The 16,929-nt window shown below is 40.1% G+C and overlaps 1 protein-coding gene across 2 annotated transcripts in view; it reads left to right on the forward strand.

The window, feature by feature from the left end:
• The window catches only part of tenm4 (teneurin transmembrane protein 4), a gene marked incomplete at both ends in the record, with an annotated part of 186,001 nt that overhangs the window by 56,717 nt on the left and 112,355 nt on the right, over positions 1-16,929 (forward strand). Inside the window, 3 exons of one of the 2 annotated variants that reach the window (XM_083887238.1) lie at positions 904-1,139; positions 10,839-11,003; positions 14,587-14,801. In XM_083887238.1, the coding sequence (XP_083743364.1) occupies positions 904-1,139; positions 10,839-11,003; positions 14,587-14,801 (616 nt within the window). Of the gene's footprint in view, positions 1-903; positions 1,140-10,838; positions 11,010-14,586; positions 14,802-16,929 lie in introns of both variants that reach the window. The other variant, XM_083887239.1, reaches the window with a different exon arrangement.

Below are 16,929 nucleotides of genomic sequence, written 5' to 3' on the forward strand. Positions count from 1 at the left end.
TTTCAAAGGTTTCCATTGATCAAAATGGTTCTTACTGGAACCCTTAGTGTAACCAAGAACCCTTGAAAAACCCTTTATTCAGGAGAGGGTTTTCAAAGGGTTCTCTGGATCAAAATTGTTCTTACTGGAACCATTAGTGTTACCGAGAACCCTTGAAAAACCTTTTCTCCAGGAAAGGGTTTTTCAGAAGCAAATGGTTCCAGGTAGAACCTCAGCCCTTGTAGAAGAACCCTTTTGGAACCCTTATTTCTAAGAGTGCACTCAAACACAGTTAGCGCTCGTCGCTATAGAACAGAACACAGTCACAGATCTGCTTATCAATAAAACGGGCGACTCCCCCCCCATCGTGCATCGCAATGCGACGTTCCATCACGTTCTTGTCACCGTCGCTCGAGAGTCGTCTTGTAGACTTGTCACTCGAGCGGCCTCTGACAGCTGCCGCCGCCGTCGCCGCTGCCGCCGCGCGCACTTGGACAACGCGGCTCGACACATGTTTTCCGAGATAGCCGGCCGCGTTCTTCAAGGGCAAATAAATCTGCTCGACTCCGGCGTCGCCGCAATCTTCGACACAACCGTATCTCTGTCTCTCTCTCTCTCTCGGCTCTGGACAGCCTTGACGCGTAGTCGCGGGGAATTACTCTTCACCGGGCCGGCGTGAATACGTAATAAACAAGAGACAGCTGCGGTCACCAGTCCTATAAATTGGATTTAATATCGATTCACGGCTCCGAATGAGCAAAAACCCAATAGTGTTCTTACTAATAAGCAGCAGCGGCGGCGGCGTCTATGGCGACAGAGATGCTTTTACCAGTGGATGGGACTGAGCACTTAGACGAAATATCCCTGAGAAACTGCAGCTTCTGTGAAGACTAAGAAAAAAAACGTGTGTTTTTCCTTCCACAGGCACTTCCTGTTCAAGCCAGGTGGAACATCACCAATGTATTGCACGACATCGCCGGGTTACCCTTTGACCTCCAGCACGGTGTACTCGCCGCCCCCGCGGCCTCTGCCGCGCAACACCTTCTCGCGGCCCGCCTTCAGCCTGAAGAAGCCGTACAAGCACTGCAACTGGAAGTGCGCCGCGCTCAGCGCCATCCTCGTCTCCGTCACGCTGCTGTTCCTGTTGGCCTACTTCATCGGTGAGTCAACCTCGCGCACACCGCGGCGGTCACCTCTGCCCCCCGTCAGAACTCCAAGCCTTCGCTTAACTGCAGTCGCAGGCTGAGTCTTCACTCTGTTGTGTTTGTTTTCAGTTGTCTGCTCACTCTTATGTGTGGTAAGGCTTAGACTTAGGGTTATATCACTCCTAGGGTTAGGGTTTACTGAATATATGAAGAGATGGGCAATCCAGGCTCCTGCCTAAGTCACAGGGCACTTCCTGTTTCGTGGCGAATGGTGGAAATTCGACAAATCGCAGAGGGTTGCCACAGCTGCGCCGCTTTGAATCCGCAAAAACCTTTCCTTAACGTTTCACCTTTGATATGTTTAGTACAAATTAGCGCATTTTTTAAAAAACGTTAATACGACAAACGCGCTCGGGCAATTTTGCTAATTTACGTAAGCTGCAAATTGCCAAAAAACGGACTCCAAAATCCAAAATAGCCGAATTCTTGTTGGGTTGAGGCCATGGTTACGGTCGACTTTTTTGTTCCTCTTGGTCTATAACATCTTTCCACCAAGTTTGGGGAAATTCGGTGACAGTGACTCTTTTGTGTGGTAAGGGTTAAAGTTAGGGTTATATCACTCCTAGGGTTAGGGTTTACTGAATATATGAAGAGATGGGCAATCCAGGCTCCTGCCTAAGTCACAGGGCACTTCCTGTTTCGTGGCGAATGGTGGAAATTCGACAAATCGCAGAGGGTTGCCACAGCTGCGCCGATTTGAATCCGCAAAAACCTTTCTATAACTTTTCACCTTTGATGTGTCTAGTACAAATTGGCAAATTTCTTTTAAACGTTAATACGACCGACAAACGTGCTCGGGCAATTTTGCTAATTTACGTAGGCTGCAAATTGCCAAAACGGACGAGTTGAGGCCATGGTTACGATCGACTTTTTTGTTCCTCTTGGTCTATAACATCTTTCCACCAAGTTTGGGGAAATTCGGTGACAGTGACTCTTTTGTGTGGTAAGGGTTAGACTTAGGGTTAGGGGTTACTGAATATATGAAGAGATGGGTAATCCAGGCTTATCTGAGTAGATCAGATATAGGGTATTAATTAAAAAAGGTGTCAGCCATCGTACAGGAGAATTCTAGGAAGTTGATTTCTGCCAGCGTGAGGATGATTTAGAGGTCATTGGAGGTCACACACCATCACGTCCAGGGATTATCGGGAAGCCTTAATAAACCACATGTGGATTGAATTATTGAGTGCTGTGGAATCGGATTAAAAACAAAGATAAGGTGAAGTGATGATGATGATGATGATATGGGATTACTCTGAGTTTCCTCGATATTAATTAAGCGTAATCATAATAACGACGATAGCTGCTGGGTTATAGAATTGTTACTCGTGGTTTTCTTCGTTCCTCCCCGGGAACCTTCACCTCATTTAAACTGAGAATGGTATGTTCCAAGTTTAAATTGGAGAGTTTCAGTAGTAGGAAGTAAGAATTACGTCACCTCTGAGGTCGGTTTTCAAAAAATCAAAAATGGAAAATACTAACACCAGTAGAGTAGGAAGTCATTTCCTGGCTTGTGGAATTAGATTTTTTATATTAAATTTATCAAAATCTATATTTTATATCCCTTAATAACAACAGGTGCTTTACAAAATAAAAGCATGACAGATGCACTGCATTAAAAAACACGTAGAATTTAAAATAATTCAATCGAAAAGCATGAAAATACCCATTAAAAACGCAAAAGAATAAAACATTTCTAGGGCAAACACTCTATGGTAAAATATCAAAACAGTTTAAACTTTGCCGGAAAAAGAGCAAAGAGAGTCACACTTTTTATTCTGGTGATAAACGCTCGGCCCGGTCCACTGTTACCGTTTGAAAATGAGGAGGTGATACACGCTTCCATCTCATATATTTCACCATATGATAAAAACGTCTGATTGGCAGCGGATACCTGTTTAACATATAAATGGTTTTACGCAGCAAACAGAGGAGCCTGGCGTCATTTGCATGAAGTCAATGAAAGAAACAGCCCTGATGGTTCTGCGTGGCCTTCATCACTGAGATAAATTACTTCTTTTTTTTTTTTTTTTTCACGGAGAACATGTGTTATAGATATGTTTTATGCCCCTGAAAACTGAGAACGCGATCACTTCTGCCTGAGGCCAAACAAACTCAGAACTGATTTAATTTGAATGATTTCCTTTTTACGGAAGAGGACGAGGGCCACACGGGGAAAACATGTTTGAGTTGAGTTTAAAGAAGTCAGAATTCTGACTTTATTCTGAGTTATAAGTCAGAATTATAAGAATTCTGAGTTTATTCCCCCGAATTCTGACTTTAAATTCAGGATTCTGACTTTATTCTGAGTTTAAAGGCCGAATTATGAGAATAGTTAGAATTCTGAGTTTAAAGTCAGAATTATTTGAATAAAGTCAGAATTCTGAGTTTTAATGTCAGAATTCTGAGAATAAGTTAGAAATCAGATTTTTAAAGTCAGAATATTCTGAGTTTAAAGTCAGAATTCTGAGAATAAAGAGAATTCTGAGTTTTAAAATCAGAATTCTGAGAATAAGTTAGAATTCTGAGAATAAAGTTAGAATTCAGAGTTTTAAAGTCAGAATTCTGAGTATTAAAGTCAGAGTTTAGGAGGTTAAAGCGGTAGATAATGGATGGATGGAAGTCAGAATTCTGACTTTGTTTAAAGTCAGAATTTTGAGTTTTTAAAAGTCAGAATTCTGACTTTATTTCAGAATTCTGACCATGAAGTCAGAATATTCTGAGTTTAAACTCAGTTAAACTCAGAGTTTAAAGTCTGAGTTTAAATTTAGAAATCTGAATTCTGACTTTAAATTTAGAAATCTGAATTCTGACTTTAAATTTAGAATTCTGAATTCTGACTTTAAATTTAGAATTCTGACTTTAAATCTCAGAATTATGACTTTATTTTCAGAATTATGTCAGAATTCCGAGTTTAAAGTCAGAACCCAAATATTCTTTTTCCAGTGTGGCCCTAATCCTCTTCCGTACCCTTTTGAATATTTGCGCGTCCAGATCATGATTTTTAAAATTTTATTTCGGCCTCCATGCGTCGTGTTGTTATAGCTACAGTATGAATCCGGTGTTTACGGCTCGTTGTGCTCTCTGGCCAAAAGCCATTAGAGCACCGTTGGCCTGATTGTGCTTCATCAGACGGTGTAATTACACCCCGCAGATCTCAGACCTTGTCCCGACGCACCGCATGTAAACATGCTGGAGACCGAAACCTCACCCCGAGACTCTGAGTTTCCAATCAAGAACAAGGGGCCGTGTTTAATTAAGGGCTGATGAGAAAATACATTTAATTTGAAGCGCAATTAATTATTGAAGCCTCTAATTGGGAATTCGGGGTGAGACGTCTAATGAACCCAATTACGCCTCGTGACAGATGTTTTTTGACTTGCAGCACGGGTTCAGTTTGTCGCCGCTTTGTAAAAACGGACACATTTTGAAGCCAAAAAAAAGGGGGTCAAGGGTTTAAGAAGGCACTTTTCTATCGGGCGCTTCCTCCCTCACATTTATTAAACTGCATGTTCCTCATTTTGAGGTCATCTCTATCCTCTTGTGTTACTCGCGGTGTCTTTTGCCAAGGACAAAAAAAAGGGTTGAGACACAGAGGAAAAAGACCCAGAAAAACAGATTTGACGTATATGTTTGCGCTTCAAAAAACATCCCAGCTTTGTTTGACTCGACTGCTCATAAAGCCCGGATTCATCAATACTGACGAGAAAAAACGCTTAAGGATATTTGAGGGAATTCTCCACTGCTTTTGTAAATCAATACTCCCCCATATCTGAGGACCAAAGGTCACTGAAGTACAAAAAAAACATTGATCTCTTCTCTTCTGATGTCCTGATGTATGTTACGGGCAAGAATCATTCATTTAAATTCAAATACAAAGTCCAAACGAGGCTAATCCTCGGCGTTTAACGTTTCTCAATGGGGGAAAAAAAGCTGAAATGCAAACTTTCGGAATTGGCCTCGCTCTCGGAAGACTTTTGGAGGGAGAACTGTAAATGTTGTATTTTGTGATTTTGCTGAGCTGTAATTGTATTATTAAGTACTCATTATCATATTTAAGTAATCGTACTTGTACTACTTGGAGTTATTTATCAATCGTGCCAAACCTTATTATTTTACATACGCTCCCATTCAAAAGTTTGGCGTCACCTATACAATTTTTGTTGTGTTTTCCATTAAAAGTCAGACTTTTATTCATCAAAAGAGTTGCAAAAGACACGATTAGAAATAATCGTCAAAGAACCAGCAAAACTGTTTTCAGCTGTGCTAACATCATCGCACAAGGGTTTTCTAGGGTTTTCTAATCATCCAATAGCCTTCTAACGCCATTAGCAAACACAATGTACCATCAGAACACTGGAAAAGGGCCTCTAGGACATTTCTAAGTGACCCCAAACTTTTGAAACTTTACCCATGGAATAGCCTGAAAACGGGCTAAATACCAACATCGGACGCCAGCTTCAAAGTCATGTACATGTCAGTTGGAAGACCATACAAGTACATCAACTAGTATTAACTAGTGCTGGGCACGTTAGCGGCGCCAACGTTAGCGCATTTTGACATCATTGCACAAGGGTTTTCAAGGGTTTTCTAATCATCCAATAGCCTTCTTACGCCATTAGCAAACACAATGTACCATTAGAACACTGGAAATGGGCCTCGATACACCGTTAAATGTACATATTCCATTAAAAACCAGACGTTTGCAGCTAGAATAGTCGTGTACAACGTTATTTCTTCAAAAATAAGGACATTTCTAAGTGATCCCATTCTTTTGAACGGTAGCGTAGCTGTGCCAACAAAGACGATGCAGACCCTGAACGCCTCGGGTCCATTTGTGGACGAAAAACACAAACACGGCTATCGTTTTCTGACGGTGTCGACGTCTTCCTCAACTCGTCAACAGCCCAATCCTCTCCACGAAGTTTTATGAAAATTCGTTAATTCGGTAATCACGCGCGTTAGCAATCCGACAAACAGAAACCTCGTTGGCTGAGGTGATGAAGAGCACGCCGTCGTGTCCAACGTGTTCAAAGAAAACCAGGCCACACGTCGCACGCGTCTACTGAAATATTTATTTTTGGGATAAATTAATATAGGACGGTCGACTGTTGTCGGTCTGATCAAAGTGAATCCGTGACACCCCCGCGTCCGTTTCATGCGACGACCCATGGCGCTGTTTGTCGTTCTGTGAGCTTCTGAGAGAGAGAGAGAGAGAGAGAGAGAGAATTTTAAAAAAAAAACTCAAAGTTCCCTTTGATTCGTCGCTTTTACGTCGGCTGGTGAAACGGACGACGAGTCGGCGAAATGTTTTCTGGCACGGAATTCACGCCGCGGAGTTGCCGCCGCCGCCGCCGCGTCGTTCCAAGTGTCCTCGTAATCGCGTCTTTGTGAGCCCGCGCTCCTCATCCCATCCGTCCCCAAAGGGCGTCTAATGGAATATGGCTTCTCCTCCCTCCATCTTTAAAGATTTACTCCAGCGCCTTCTCGGTATCTGCGATATGCAGAGCGTTGGAGCCGATCCAGTGAGCGAGAAAAGGGGGCCTCCTGGTTTTTGTTTTTCCGCTTACTTTTTTTGTCCAAACTTTCTTCTTCCGCGACGGGCGCTCGTAAAAAAAAAAAAAAAAACGGTTCCGTGGAAACGAAGACAGGTTGCAGAAATAACGAGGTTCCCTCTAATGAGACGGCCACTGGCAGAGGCAACGGCGACCTGTCAAGATGACGGCGCTCTCGTAGCATCGCCCGTTTTGTCCTGAGCACATGTTGTTGTGCCATCCCCTTCTTTTCTTTCTTTTCTTTTCCTTTTCTTTTTTTTTTGCACTCGTCGTCTCTTGGCAGGAGTTCAGGTCACGCCGCGTGCCAATTAGAGAAAACAGAGGTACTGTAAGTCGGAGACTTCGGCGCCAAATCTGAAGAAGTCGGCAGCTTATTGCTGTGGGTCTTCTTCTGCCAGCATTCCTGCGCTGCTATCCTCTGATCTGAAGAGCACTTTCCAGCGAGTGCAGACTTCAAGGGGAAGCCGTGATAAGAAGGTTTTTTTTTTTTTTTTTTCGGCTGAAATCATCTGCAGGTATTTCAAAAAAAAAAAAAAAGAAACACTGGGAAGAAGAACATATGCTCGTGTGCTTTGGCGCGACAAACGCTTTCATACGTACGGCTAACGGATCTGTTTTCATCACGTCGCCAGGCTGCGGCGAACTTTGCAAACCTGCAGGAGCGAGTTACGGATCGTTTTGAGTTTCCACATATGAAGTCGACATAAATGACAGTTAAAGCAACGCGAATGGCGCGGTTTCCGCCGCTCTGTGTTTTTTTTTGAGGGACTACTTTCTCAGAATCAGTCCGCCACTGCCATAGCCTAACAGGAAGTATGAAGCGCTGCTGCTGCTGCTGAGACAAAAATCATTCAAATTGCAAGGTTGGTTTTATTTCCAACATTCTATCAACACAGATATGTACGTCAATAGTCTGCCGTTACAATCGATTTGCCTCGGGTGCACTGTGGAGTCGGTATGAGTGTTTTTAAAGCCATGCTAACTCGTACCATTGACTTGCGCTAGCCATAGCATCAGCGAACTCGGCAACTAGAAGAACTGAATGAAATTTCTTGAAAACGTCTCCAGACGTCTCCATCACACCGGCTGAGTTGGAAAATAGGTCTTATGTCAGTAATTCCGAACTATCACTTTAAGTTGTGTTTTGTACGGTAGTGTATATAAGGCTTGCTTGTTTGAAAAATACATGCACACTGTCGGGCCTTACTCAGTGCCTTTCTAGTTCCATCTTGGGCCAGATGAGGTCGCAATTAATACATTTTTTGGATAAAATACAAAAGTTTGGCGTCACCTATACAATTTTTTGATGTGTTTTCCATTAAAATTCACACTTTTATTCATCTAAACAGTTGCAAAATGAATAGAAAATACAGTCAAGACATTGACAAGATTAGAAATAATCGTCAAAGAACCAGCAAAACTGTTTTCAGCTGTGCTAACATCATTGCACAAGGGTTTTCTTATCATCCAATAGCCTTCTAACGCCATTAGCAAACACAATGTACCATTAGAACACTGGAAATGGGCCTCTATACACCTATGTACATTTTCCATTAAAAACCAGACGTTTGCAGCTAAAATAGTCGTTTACCACATTAACAATGGTATAGAGTGTATTTCTGATTCATTTAATGTTATATTTATTGAAGAAAAAGTGCTTTTCCTTTAAATATAAGGACATTTCTAAGTGAGCCCAAACTTTTGCGCGGTAGTGTAAGTGTGTTTGAATGAGTCACCCATGGAAAAGCCTCAGAACGGGCTAAATACCAACATTGGACGCCGGCTTCAAAGTCATGTACATGTCAGTTTGAAGACCATAAATGTAGAAAAGCGGTCCATATTGTGGGGTGAATGATTTATGAAGGATTTTCCACGGAAATCAGAAGCACGTCGGTCTTAGCTAGTGCCGGGCAACGCGTCAGCGGCGTCAACGTTAGCGCATGACGCGTTTCCATGACGACTGACCGCGAAAAGGACGTGCGTCACGTCATGTTTATGTGACTCGCGATTGTTAAAATGAGTCTCTAAAGTAATGCAGTTTTTCATTGAGTCCAGGCACCGTTTACCAGTTGGCTCCATTAGCGCCGTTAGCATGCCTACAGTGGAACTGGAGCGCTCTGTTTATTGAAACGAAAAGAGGATCGCTACAAATAACCAGCGTACCTGTGTACTGCCTCTGTTTTTTAAAGTTTAGCGTTACTTTAGTCACGCAAACATGACCTCGTACGCGTCTTTTTCCGATCAGGTCCACATATCTAGTCGTCACTCGATGTGTGAGATTTAAACCGTGTTTGAAATTATCCGTGTGAATTTTTGCTCACACGGATCTTGCTTTTACCGACGTTAATTATATCGTTCAATTCTGTCATTGAACCAGTTTGTGCTCTAAAATCGGAATAAAAGGAATAATAATATTTTTTTTTTTTTTTTAGAAAAAGCATTTTTAAAGAAAAGAGCCGGCTGGGATTGACACCTAATCTGGGGATAATTTCACACCTTGAAATTGAATTGTGTGGTTATGCACTTTAGCAGCTTAAGAGAAACCAGCAAACCAATAAAACAGTCGTCTGTATTGAGTTCCTGGCTCTTTCTTTTCTGCTGACTGTTGACTTCCACGGTGGCTTTTGCCTTGCTAAGCTCATCTTGTCCATTCTCTTATTGGTGATCTGTCATGGTCAGACCCCCCCCCCCCCCAACCTATGTGCCCCCCCCCCCCCCCCTCCACGACCATTGTTCCAGAGGACATTTCTTTTATTTTGTCGACCTTGTAAAATATCAGCGTTCAGAGTTCACGCCCGGTGTCTCGCTGCTGATGTGTTTATTTTTTTTGTCCCTTTTGTCCCAGAGTTTTGTCAAAGAAATGAAAACAAAAAAAAAAAAAAGGTGTCGGGATTGGAATTGGGGGGAAAATGACGAGGATGGTTTGTGCTGTGTTGAGACAGATGTCGTCCCGTGGGGGTCGTTCGTCCTTTGATTGCGCTCTTCAGCACTTGAAAAAGGCGATTAAATATTAAACCATGTATTGTTCATTAGCCTTTGGAATTAACATTCCTGCCATATCACAGCTGTCAGATTTAGATAATTACACGTCTGTCTTATCCAAAAAAGAAACGCAGACACTGGAAAGTTTGTGGGATTAGTTTCTGTTCTTATTATCTCATAATACCCACTTTTTATCTCATAATTTTGACTCTTTATCACATAGTTTCCAATGTTTTATCTCATAATTTCAATTTTTTAATCTCATAATTCCACTTTTTATCTCATAGTTTCCCATTTTTATCTCATAATTTTGACTTTTAATCTCTTCATTTTGACTCTTTATCTCATAATTTTCACTTTTTATCTCATAATTTTCACTTTTTATCTCATAATTTTCACTTTTTATCTCATAATTTTGACGTTTTATCTCTTCATTTTGACTCTTAATCTCATAATTTCCACTTTTTATCTCATAGTTTCCAATTTTCTATCTCATAATTTCCACTTTTTAATCTCATAATTTCCACTTTTTTATCTCAGTTTCCAATTTTTATCTCATAATTTTGACTTTTTATCTCATAATTTCCTATTTTTATCTCATAATTTTGGCGTTTTATCTCTTCATTTTGACTCTTTATCACATAATTTCCACTTTTTATCTCAGTTTCCAATTTTTTATCTCATAATTTTGACTTTTTATCTCATAATTTCCATTTTTTACCTCATAATTTTGACTCTTTAATTTATAATTTCCACTTTATATCATAATTTCCCATTTTTTATCTCATAATTTCCAGTTTCTTTTGCTTTAGAAGAAAAAAAGGGGATTAAATATTAAACCATGTATTGTTCATAACCCTTTGGAATTAACATTCCTGCCATTTAACATTCTGACAGCTGTCAGATTTGCATAATTACACGTCTGTTTTATCCAAAAAAGAAACGCAGACACTGGAAAATTTGTGGGATTAGTTTCTGTTCTTATTATCTCATAATATCCACTTTTTATCTCATAATTTCCACATTTTATATCCATTTACTGTACAGTTTGTGTTATTACTTGCATTTAAACTTCTTGCTATTACTGATACATTCCCTGGTTGTTGTTTTTTTGCAGCCATGCACCTGTTTGGATTGAACTGGCACCTTCAGCCGATGCAGAGACAGATGTACCAGCTGTCCGAGGACAACACCAGTGGCCTGCCTTTCCCCACTGACCTGAGTTTGCCACCGCTCGGCAACACAGGTTTAGAAATACCTGATCGGAAAGGAAAAGACGAAAGTGAGTGTGATTTTATTACAATTATGGATATTGTTTCTCCTGAAAGACCTAAAATTGACCCGTTTTTTTGGCTTAAATGAAAACTGTGGTATTTTCTTGGCCCAAAGACCCATTTTTTTGTGGAGGAATTATGATTCGACATAATTATTTTTTATCCAGAATGTTGACAATTTCGAACTTTTATCTCATAATTTCAACATTTTATCTCATATTTCCGACTTTTTATCTCATTATTATGACTTTTTCTTGGGATTTTGACTTTTTAATCTCACAATTACGACTTTTTATCTCATAATTTCAACATTTTATCTCATAATTATGACTTTTTATTAGAATTTTGACTTTTTTATCTCATAATTTTGACTTTTTATCTCACAATTTCAACATTTTATCTCATAATTATAACTTTTTCTTAGAATTTAGAATTTTTCTAAGAATTTTGACTTTTTAATCCCAAAATTACGACTTTTTATCATAACTTCGACTTTTATCTCATAATTTAATTTTTTCATCTCATAATTTTGACTTTTTATCTCATAATTTTGACCTTTTATCTCATAATTTCGACATATTTATATTATAATTATGACTTCTATGTCGTAATAATTTTTTTAATCTTGTAATTATAACGTTATCTCATAATTTTGACTTTTCATGTTACAATTATTACTTTTTATCTCATAATTTCAACATTTTTATCTCATAATTATCATAATTGTGACTTTTTATCCCATAATTTCCACTTTTTATCTGATAAGTGTGATTTTTATCTCATATTTCGACATTTCTGACTCTAACAAACCAAACTAAACGCAGCAGAAAATGCTGCATGAGGAGGAAGAAGAAAACATAAAGTCTTGAATCTCAAAGTTTCCAGATGACATTTCGCAGCTCCAGCGCTCATCTCTCAGTGACGTTCTCATGTCGTCGTCCAGATTCTCATTGTGTTTCCTCGTCTCGACGGTGCGCACAGAGATCTGCTCTGTAATCCGATGAAAGTTGTTGTAAATGGGAAAGAGTTATTTGTTCCTGGAGGGAGAGAAATGGGCCAGCTTAAGGGACTGAGTATCCAGGAGCTGGAGGGGGGGATTAGACACTCTGTCCCCCCCCCCCCCTTCACAACGGATGTGATCCTTTCATCTCAGAGTCTGGGCTGCCGTTCCTGGCAGCCACAGAAAGCATGTGCTCACCCCCCCATGACCCTCCTCACCCCCCCCACGGTACCAAGTGCCCAACTCCAGGAAAGTTTGCTCTCTTCCATTCTCCAGATTTAACCAAGTGATTTGTACGGAAGCCCATTACCGCCAGAATGAAGCCTTGATAATAAAAATATCCTCAAAGGAAGTCGAAATTATGAGATAATAAGTTGAAATTATGAGAGAAAAGGTCATTACAAACGTTGCCGTTGAGACGCACTTCTTATCTCATAATTTCAACTTTTCATCTCATAATTATGACTTTTTATCTCATAATGATGGACTTTATATCTCATAATTGACTTTTATCTCATAATTTCAAATTTTTATCTCATAATAATGACTTAATATCACAATTTGGACTTTTTATCTCATAATTATGACTTTTATCTCACAATTTCAACTTTTATCTTATAATCATGACTTTTTATCTCATAATTTAAAATGTTATTTCATAATTAATTTTTTTATCTCATAATTTCAACTTTTTATCTCATAATATCAACTTTTTATCTCATAATTTCAACTTTTTATCTCACAATTTTGACTTTTTAGCTCATAATTATGACTTTCATTTCATAATTTAGATTTTTTTATCTCATAATTCTGACTTTTTTTTCATAAGTATGACTATCTCATTATCTTCTGACTCTTTATCGACTTACTTTGAGGAAAGTTTTACCTCTTTTATGTGTTTTTTGGGTTTTCTGTCACAAATGGGCTTCCATAGATTTGCCACTGGCAAACTACAAAAGAAAAGGTAGAAGATGAAGATGGGGGGGCGGGGGGGGGGGGGGTCATTACCATATAGATGAATCCAGGACTTGTCTTTCTCATTAACCCAACAGCAGAAAGTGTGTGTTTAGCAAACAAATCAAAAGCTATAGTTTTCTAAATAAGTCTCATTGGACTTTTTTTAGACTGATGGAGACGAGCGCCATCTGCAGAGCCGTGTGTGTAAGCTAACGCCATGTGTGTAAGCCAACGCCGTGTGTGTAAGCTAACGCCGCCGAGTCCTAAGGGCAGTTTGCATGAAACCAGACTGATCTCCGCCGCTGTAATGAGCTCATCTACATGGACAAACAGATGTTTGCCATTTCCGCAGAGTCACATATAAGTCGTATGTCGGAGCATATGGACGAAGTGTGGGCAGAGGGCGCTCTCACACCTGAGCGATCCTGACGTCCTGGACGTCCCTCGCTCCTCTGTAATTACACGTTTCTCATGGTTATTTATGCTTTAATTATACATCTATTTCATCACAGCCTCATTTTAAGGCACCGTTTCCTTTTTCCCCCTCTCCGTATGTTTCATCATGTTTTTTTGTATTTAATGAAATGAAAGAAATGTAAAAAAAAACGTGTTCAGGTTGTGCTGCACAGAGGCACAGAAATGGATATAAATATTTAAAACCTACGTACATAAAGATACAAATGACCAACGTGAGCACACTATAATGTACGGAAGAGAATTAGTGCCAGACAGGGAAAAAATTATTAAGTTCTGGTTTTAAAATTCAGAATTCTGACTTTAAAGCTCAGAATTCTGACTTTAACTCTGACTTTATTCTCTGAATTCTGACTTTATTCTCTGAATTCTGACTTCAAGCTCAGAATTCTTACTTTAATTCTGACTTTATTCTCAAAATTCTGACTTTAAAACTCAAAAATTAATTAATTCTGACCGTATTTTCAGGATTCTGAATTTAAAACTCAGAATTCTGACACATTCTCAGATTCTGACTTTAAGATCAGAATTCTCACTTTAAACTCGGAATTCTCACTTAAATTATGATTTTATTCCCAAAATTCTGACTTTAAACTCAAAAATCTGACTTTAATTCTGACCTTATTCTCTGAATTCTGAAATTAAAACTCAGAATTCTGACTTTATTCTCAGAATTCTGACATTATTCTGAATTTATTCTGAGGTTAAAGTCAGAATTCTGAGTTTAAAGTCAGAACTCAATTATGTTTTCCCTGTGTGGCCTCTGTAATCCTCTTCCGTAATAATCCACTCAAATGAGCTGCAGTAAAATCAAGTGCAACTTAATCAACTTAAATCGATACAAACAGACAAAAAACGTGGCTGAATTTTGAATTTATTGGCTGCAAAACAGAACCAGGATTTAGTTTATGTCGAGTCTGACTCTTTCTTGTGTTTGTGTTTTCTCCTCCTTTGAAACTGGGACTGAAAGTCTCGGCGACGGTCAGACAGGTCGTCCATTATGTTTCTTCTTCCTCTGGCTGTCAGCGGCGTGATTGAATATCTGTGATATGGTCAGACTATCACGCTCCGGCAGACTGACTCCCCTCCCCCCTCCCCCCGCAAGCTTGGATTAATGGCGTGCTCTCGTTTGACCGATTTACTTTGTGTGTTTAATGCAGGCAAATTGGACGGCTTGTTCCCAGATGACAGCTATATAGATATGGGCGAGATCGACATCGGGCGCAAGGTCGCACAGCAGATTCCTCCCGGTATCTTCTGGCGCTCCCAGGTCTTCATTGATCATCCCATGTACCTGAAGTTTAACGTATCCCTGAGCAAAGCTGCCTTAGTGGGAATCTATGGAAGGAGAGGGCTCCCTCCGTCACACACACAGGTGGGGAACGCTAAACTGTTATGGACCTTTGTGACCACAGTGTATGGATTATATTGTGCTGTGTCTGTATTTAGCCCTTTTTATTGACTAGTTTCTACATGAAAATCATCATGTTTTTTGTGTGTGATATACTGTACAGCAGGGGTGTCAAAGTCAAAATGACCTGGGGGCAAAAACAGAGACATTTATTCAAAATTACATCAATAATTATATTGAAATTAATTAAAAAATGTGAAATAAAACACAAAAAACGAAACCTTTTGACAACTTTTCACCTTTGATGGGTGCAAATTGCCAAAATGGACACCAGAATTCCAAATGGCCTACTTCCAGTCAAGTTGAGGCCATAGTTACGGTCGACTTATCTGTTCGTCTTGGTCTATAACGTCTTCCCGCCAAGTTTCGGGAAATTCGCTGGAACTCAATTTATGCCATAGTCATAGGGCACTTCCTGTTTTATGGCAAATGGTAGAAAATTCACCAAAATGCAGAGTGTTGCCGTGGCCACGCCGTTTTGAATCCGCAAAACCTTTTCAACAACTTTTCACCATTGACGTGTCTAGCTTATTAATGTAGGTTGCAAATCGGGAAAATGGACGCCAAAATTCAAAAAGGCAGACTTCCTGTTGAGTTGAGACCATAGTTACGGCTGACTTTTTTGTTCTTCTTGGTCTATAACGTCTTCCCGCCAAATTTTGGGAAATTCTGTCGAACTCAATCTATGCTAGTTATAATACACGCCACTTCCTGTTTCGTGGCGAATGCTCCCCAAAACGCAGAGGGTTGCCATAGCCACGCCGCTTTGAATCCGCAAGACCTTCTCAACAACTTTTCACCATTGCTTTGTCTAGCTTATTTTAGCCGCGTGCAAATCGCCAAAATGAACACCAAAATTCAAAAAGGCCGACTTCCTGTTGAGTTGAGGCCATAGTTACGGTCGACTTTTTAGTTCGTCTTGGTCTATAACGTCTTCCCCCCAAGTTTCAAGTAATTCGGTGGAACTCAATCGATGCCGAAGTCATAGGGCACTTCCTGTTTCGTGGCGAATGGTCGCCAAAACGCAGAGGGTTACCATAGCCACGCCGTTTTGAATCGGCAAATCCTTTAGGCAACTTTTCACCTTTGGTGTGTCTAGCTTATTTTAGCCGCGTGCAAATCGCCAAAATGAACACCAAAATTCAAAAAGGCCGACTTCCTGTTGAGTTGAGGCCATAGTTACGGTCGACTTTTTTGCTCGGAAATTCGGTGGAACTCCATCTATGCGGAAGTCATAGGGCACTTCCTGTTTCGTGGCAAATGGTCGCCAAAACACAGAGGGTTGCCGTAGCCATGCCGTTTTGAATCCATTAAAACTTTGAGTTTGCTCATTTACGTGACCGCAAAGCAATAGATAGAATAATAATCTGAAGGATTGTTCAAACAAATTAGTCATTTAATTAATTAATCGATTGGGGGGGGGGGGGGGGGGGGGCCATATGGCCCGCGGGCCGCCACTTTGACACCTGTGCTGTACAACAGTATTCCGCTTAATTTCCCCGTTCTTCCTCCGCCACAGAATGTGAACGAGGACATCGGTTCACAGCGTGAACGCGAACCGATTCATAAATCTCTCTCTCCATTGTTTTATGAATCACTTTGGTCGCTGCACAAAGGATTAATGGCGTTTTTTTTTCTTTCCGGGGTTCAGTATCATCAATGAATCACGCGCGTGCATCTTAAAGGAAAAAAGGAAACACAAAGCTCAAAGGCCAAAAGGAGGAGATTTTTCTTTTTGCACTAATTTTACCATGTGCGTGCTGTGCAGAATCACAGATTATTAATCATATCTGGCTGTTGGGTTCACACGGTTTTACGCGCGCCTGCTGTAACTGAAACTGTAGTTGAACAAATTGTTTAGAGCGTAACTTTTTCCACTTATTCTTTTTTTTTTTTTTTCTTTCTGTCAGCATTAAAGTCAAACGTGATTCATTTTCCCGAGTCAAAGGATCATGTTTGTGTGTCTTTCTTCTATTTTTACATTAAAGGGAATAATAATCTCAAGTGGAGTTTTCACAGTGTGACTGATTACAGCTTGAGTCAAGACTCAAACGCTGCCTCGTTGCTATTCATTGACTTTATGTTGATGTCA

This window comes from Microchirus variegatus (genome assembly GCF_963457635.1).
Source record: "Microchirus variegatus genome assembly, chromosome: 3".
NCBI classification, from domain to species: domain Eukaryota; kingdom Metazoa; phylum Chordata; class Actinopteri; order Pleuronectiformes; family Soleidae; genus Microchirus; species Microchirus variegatus.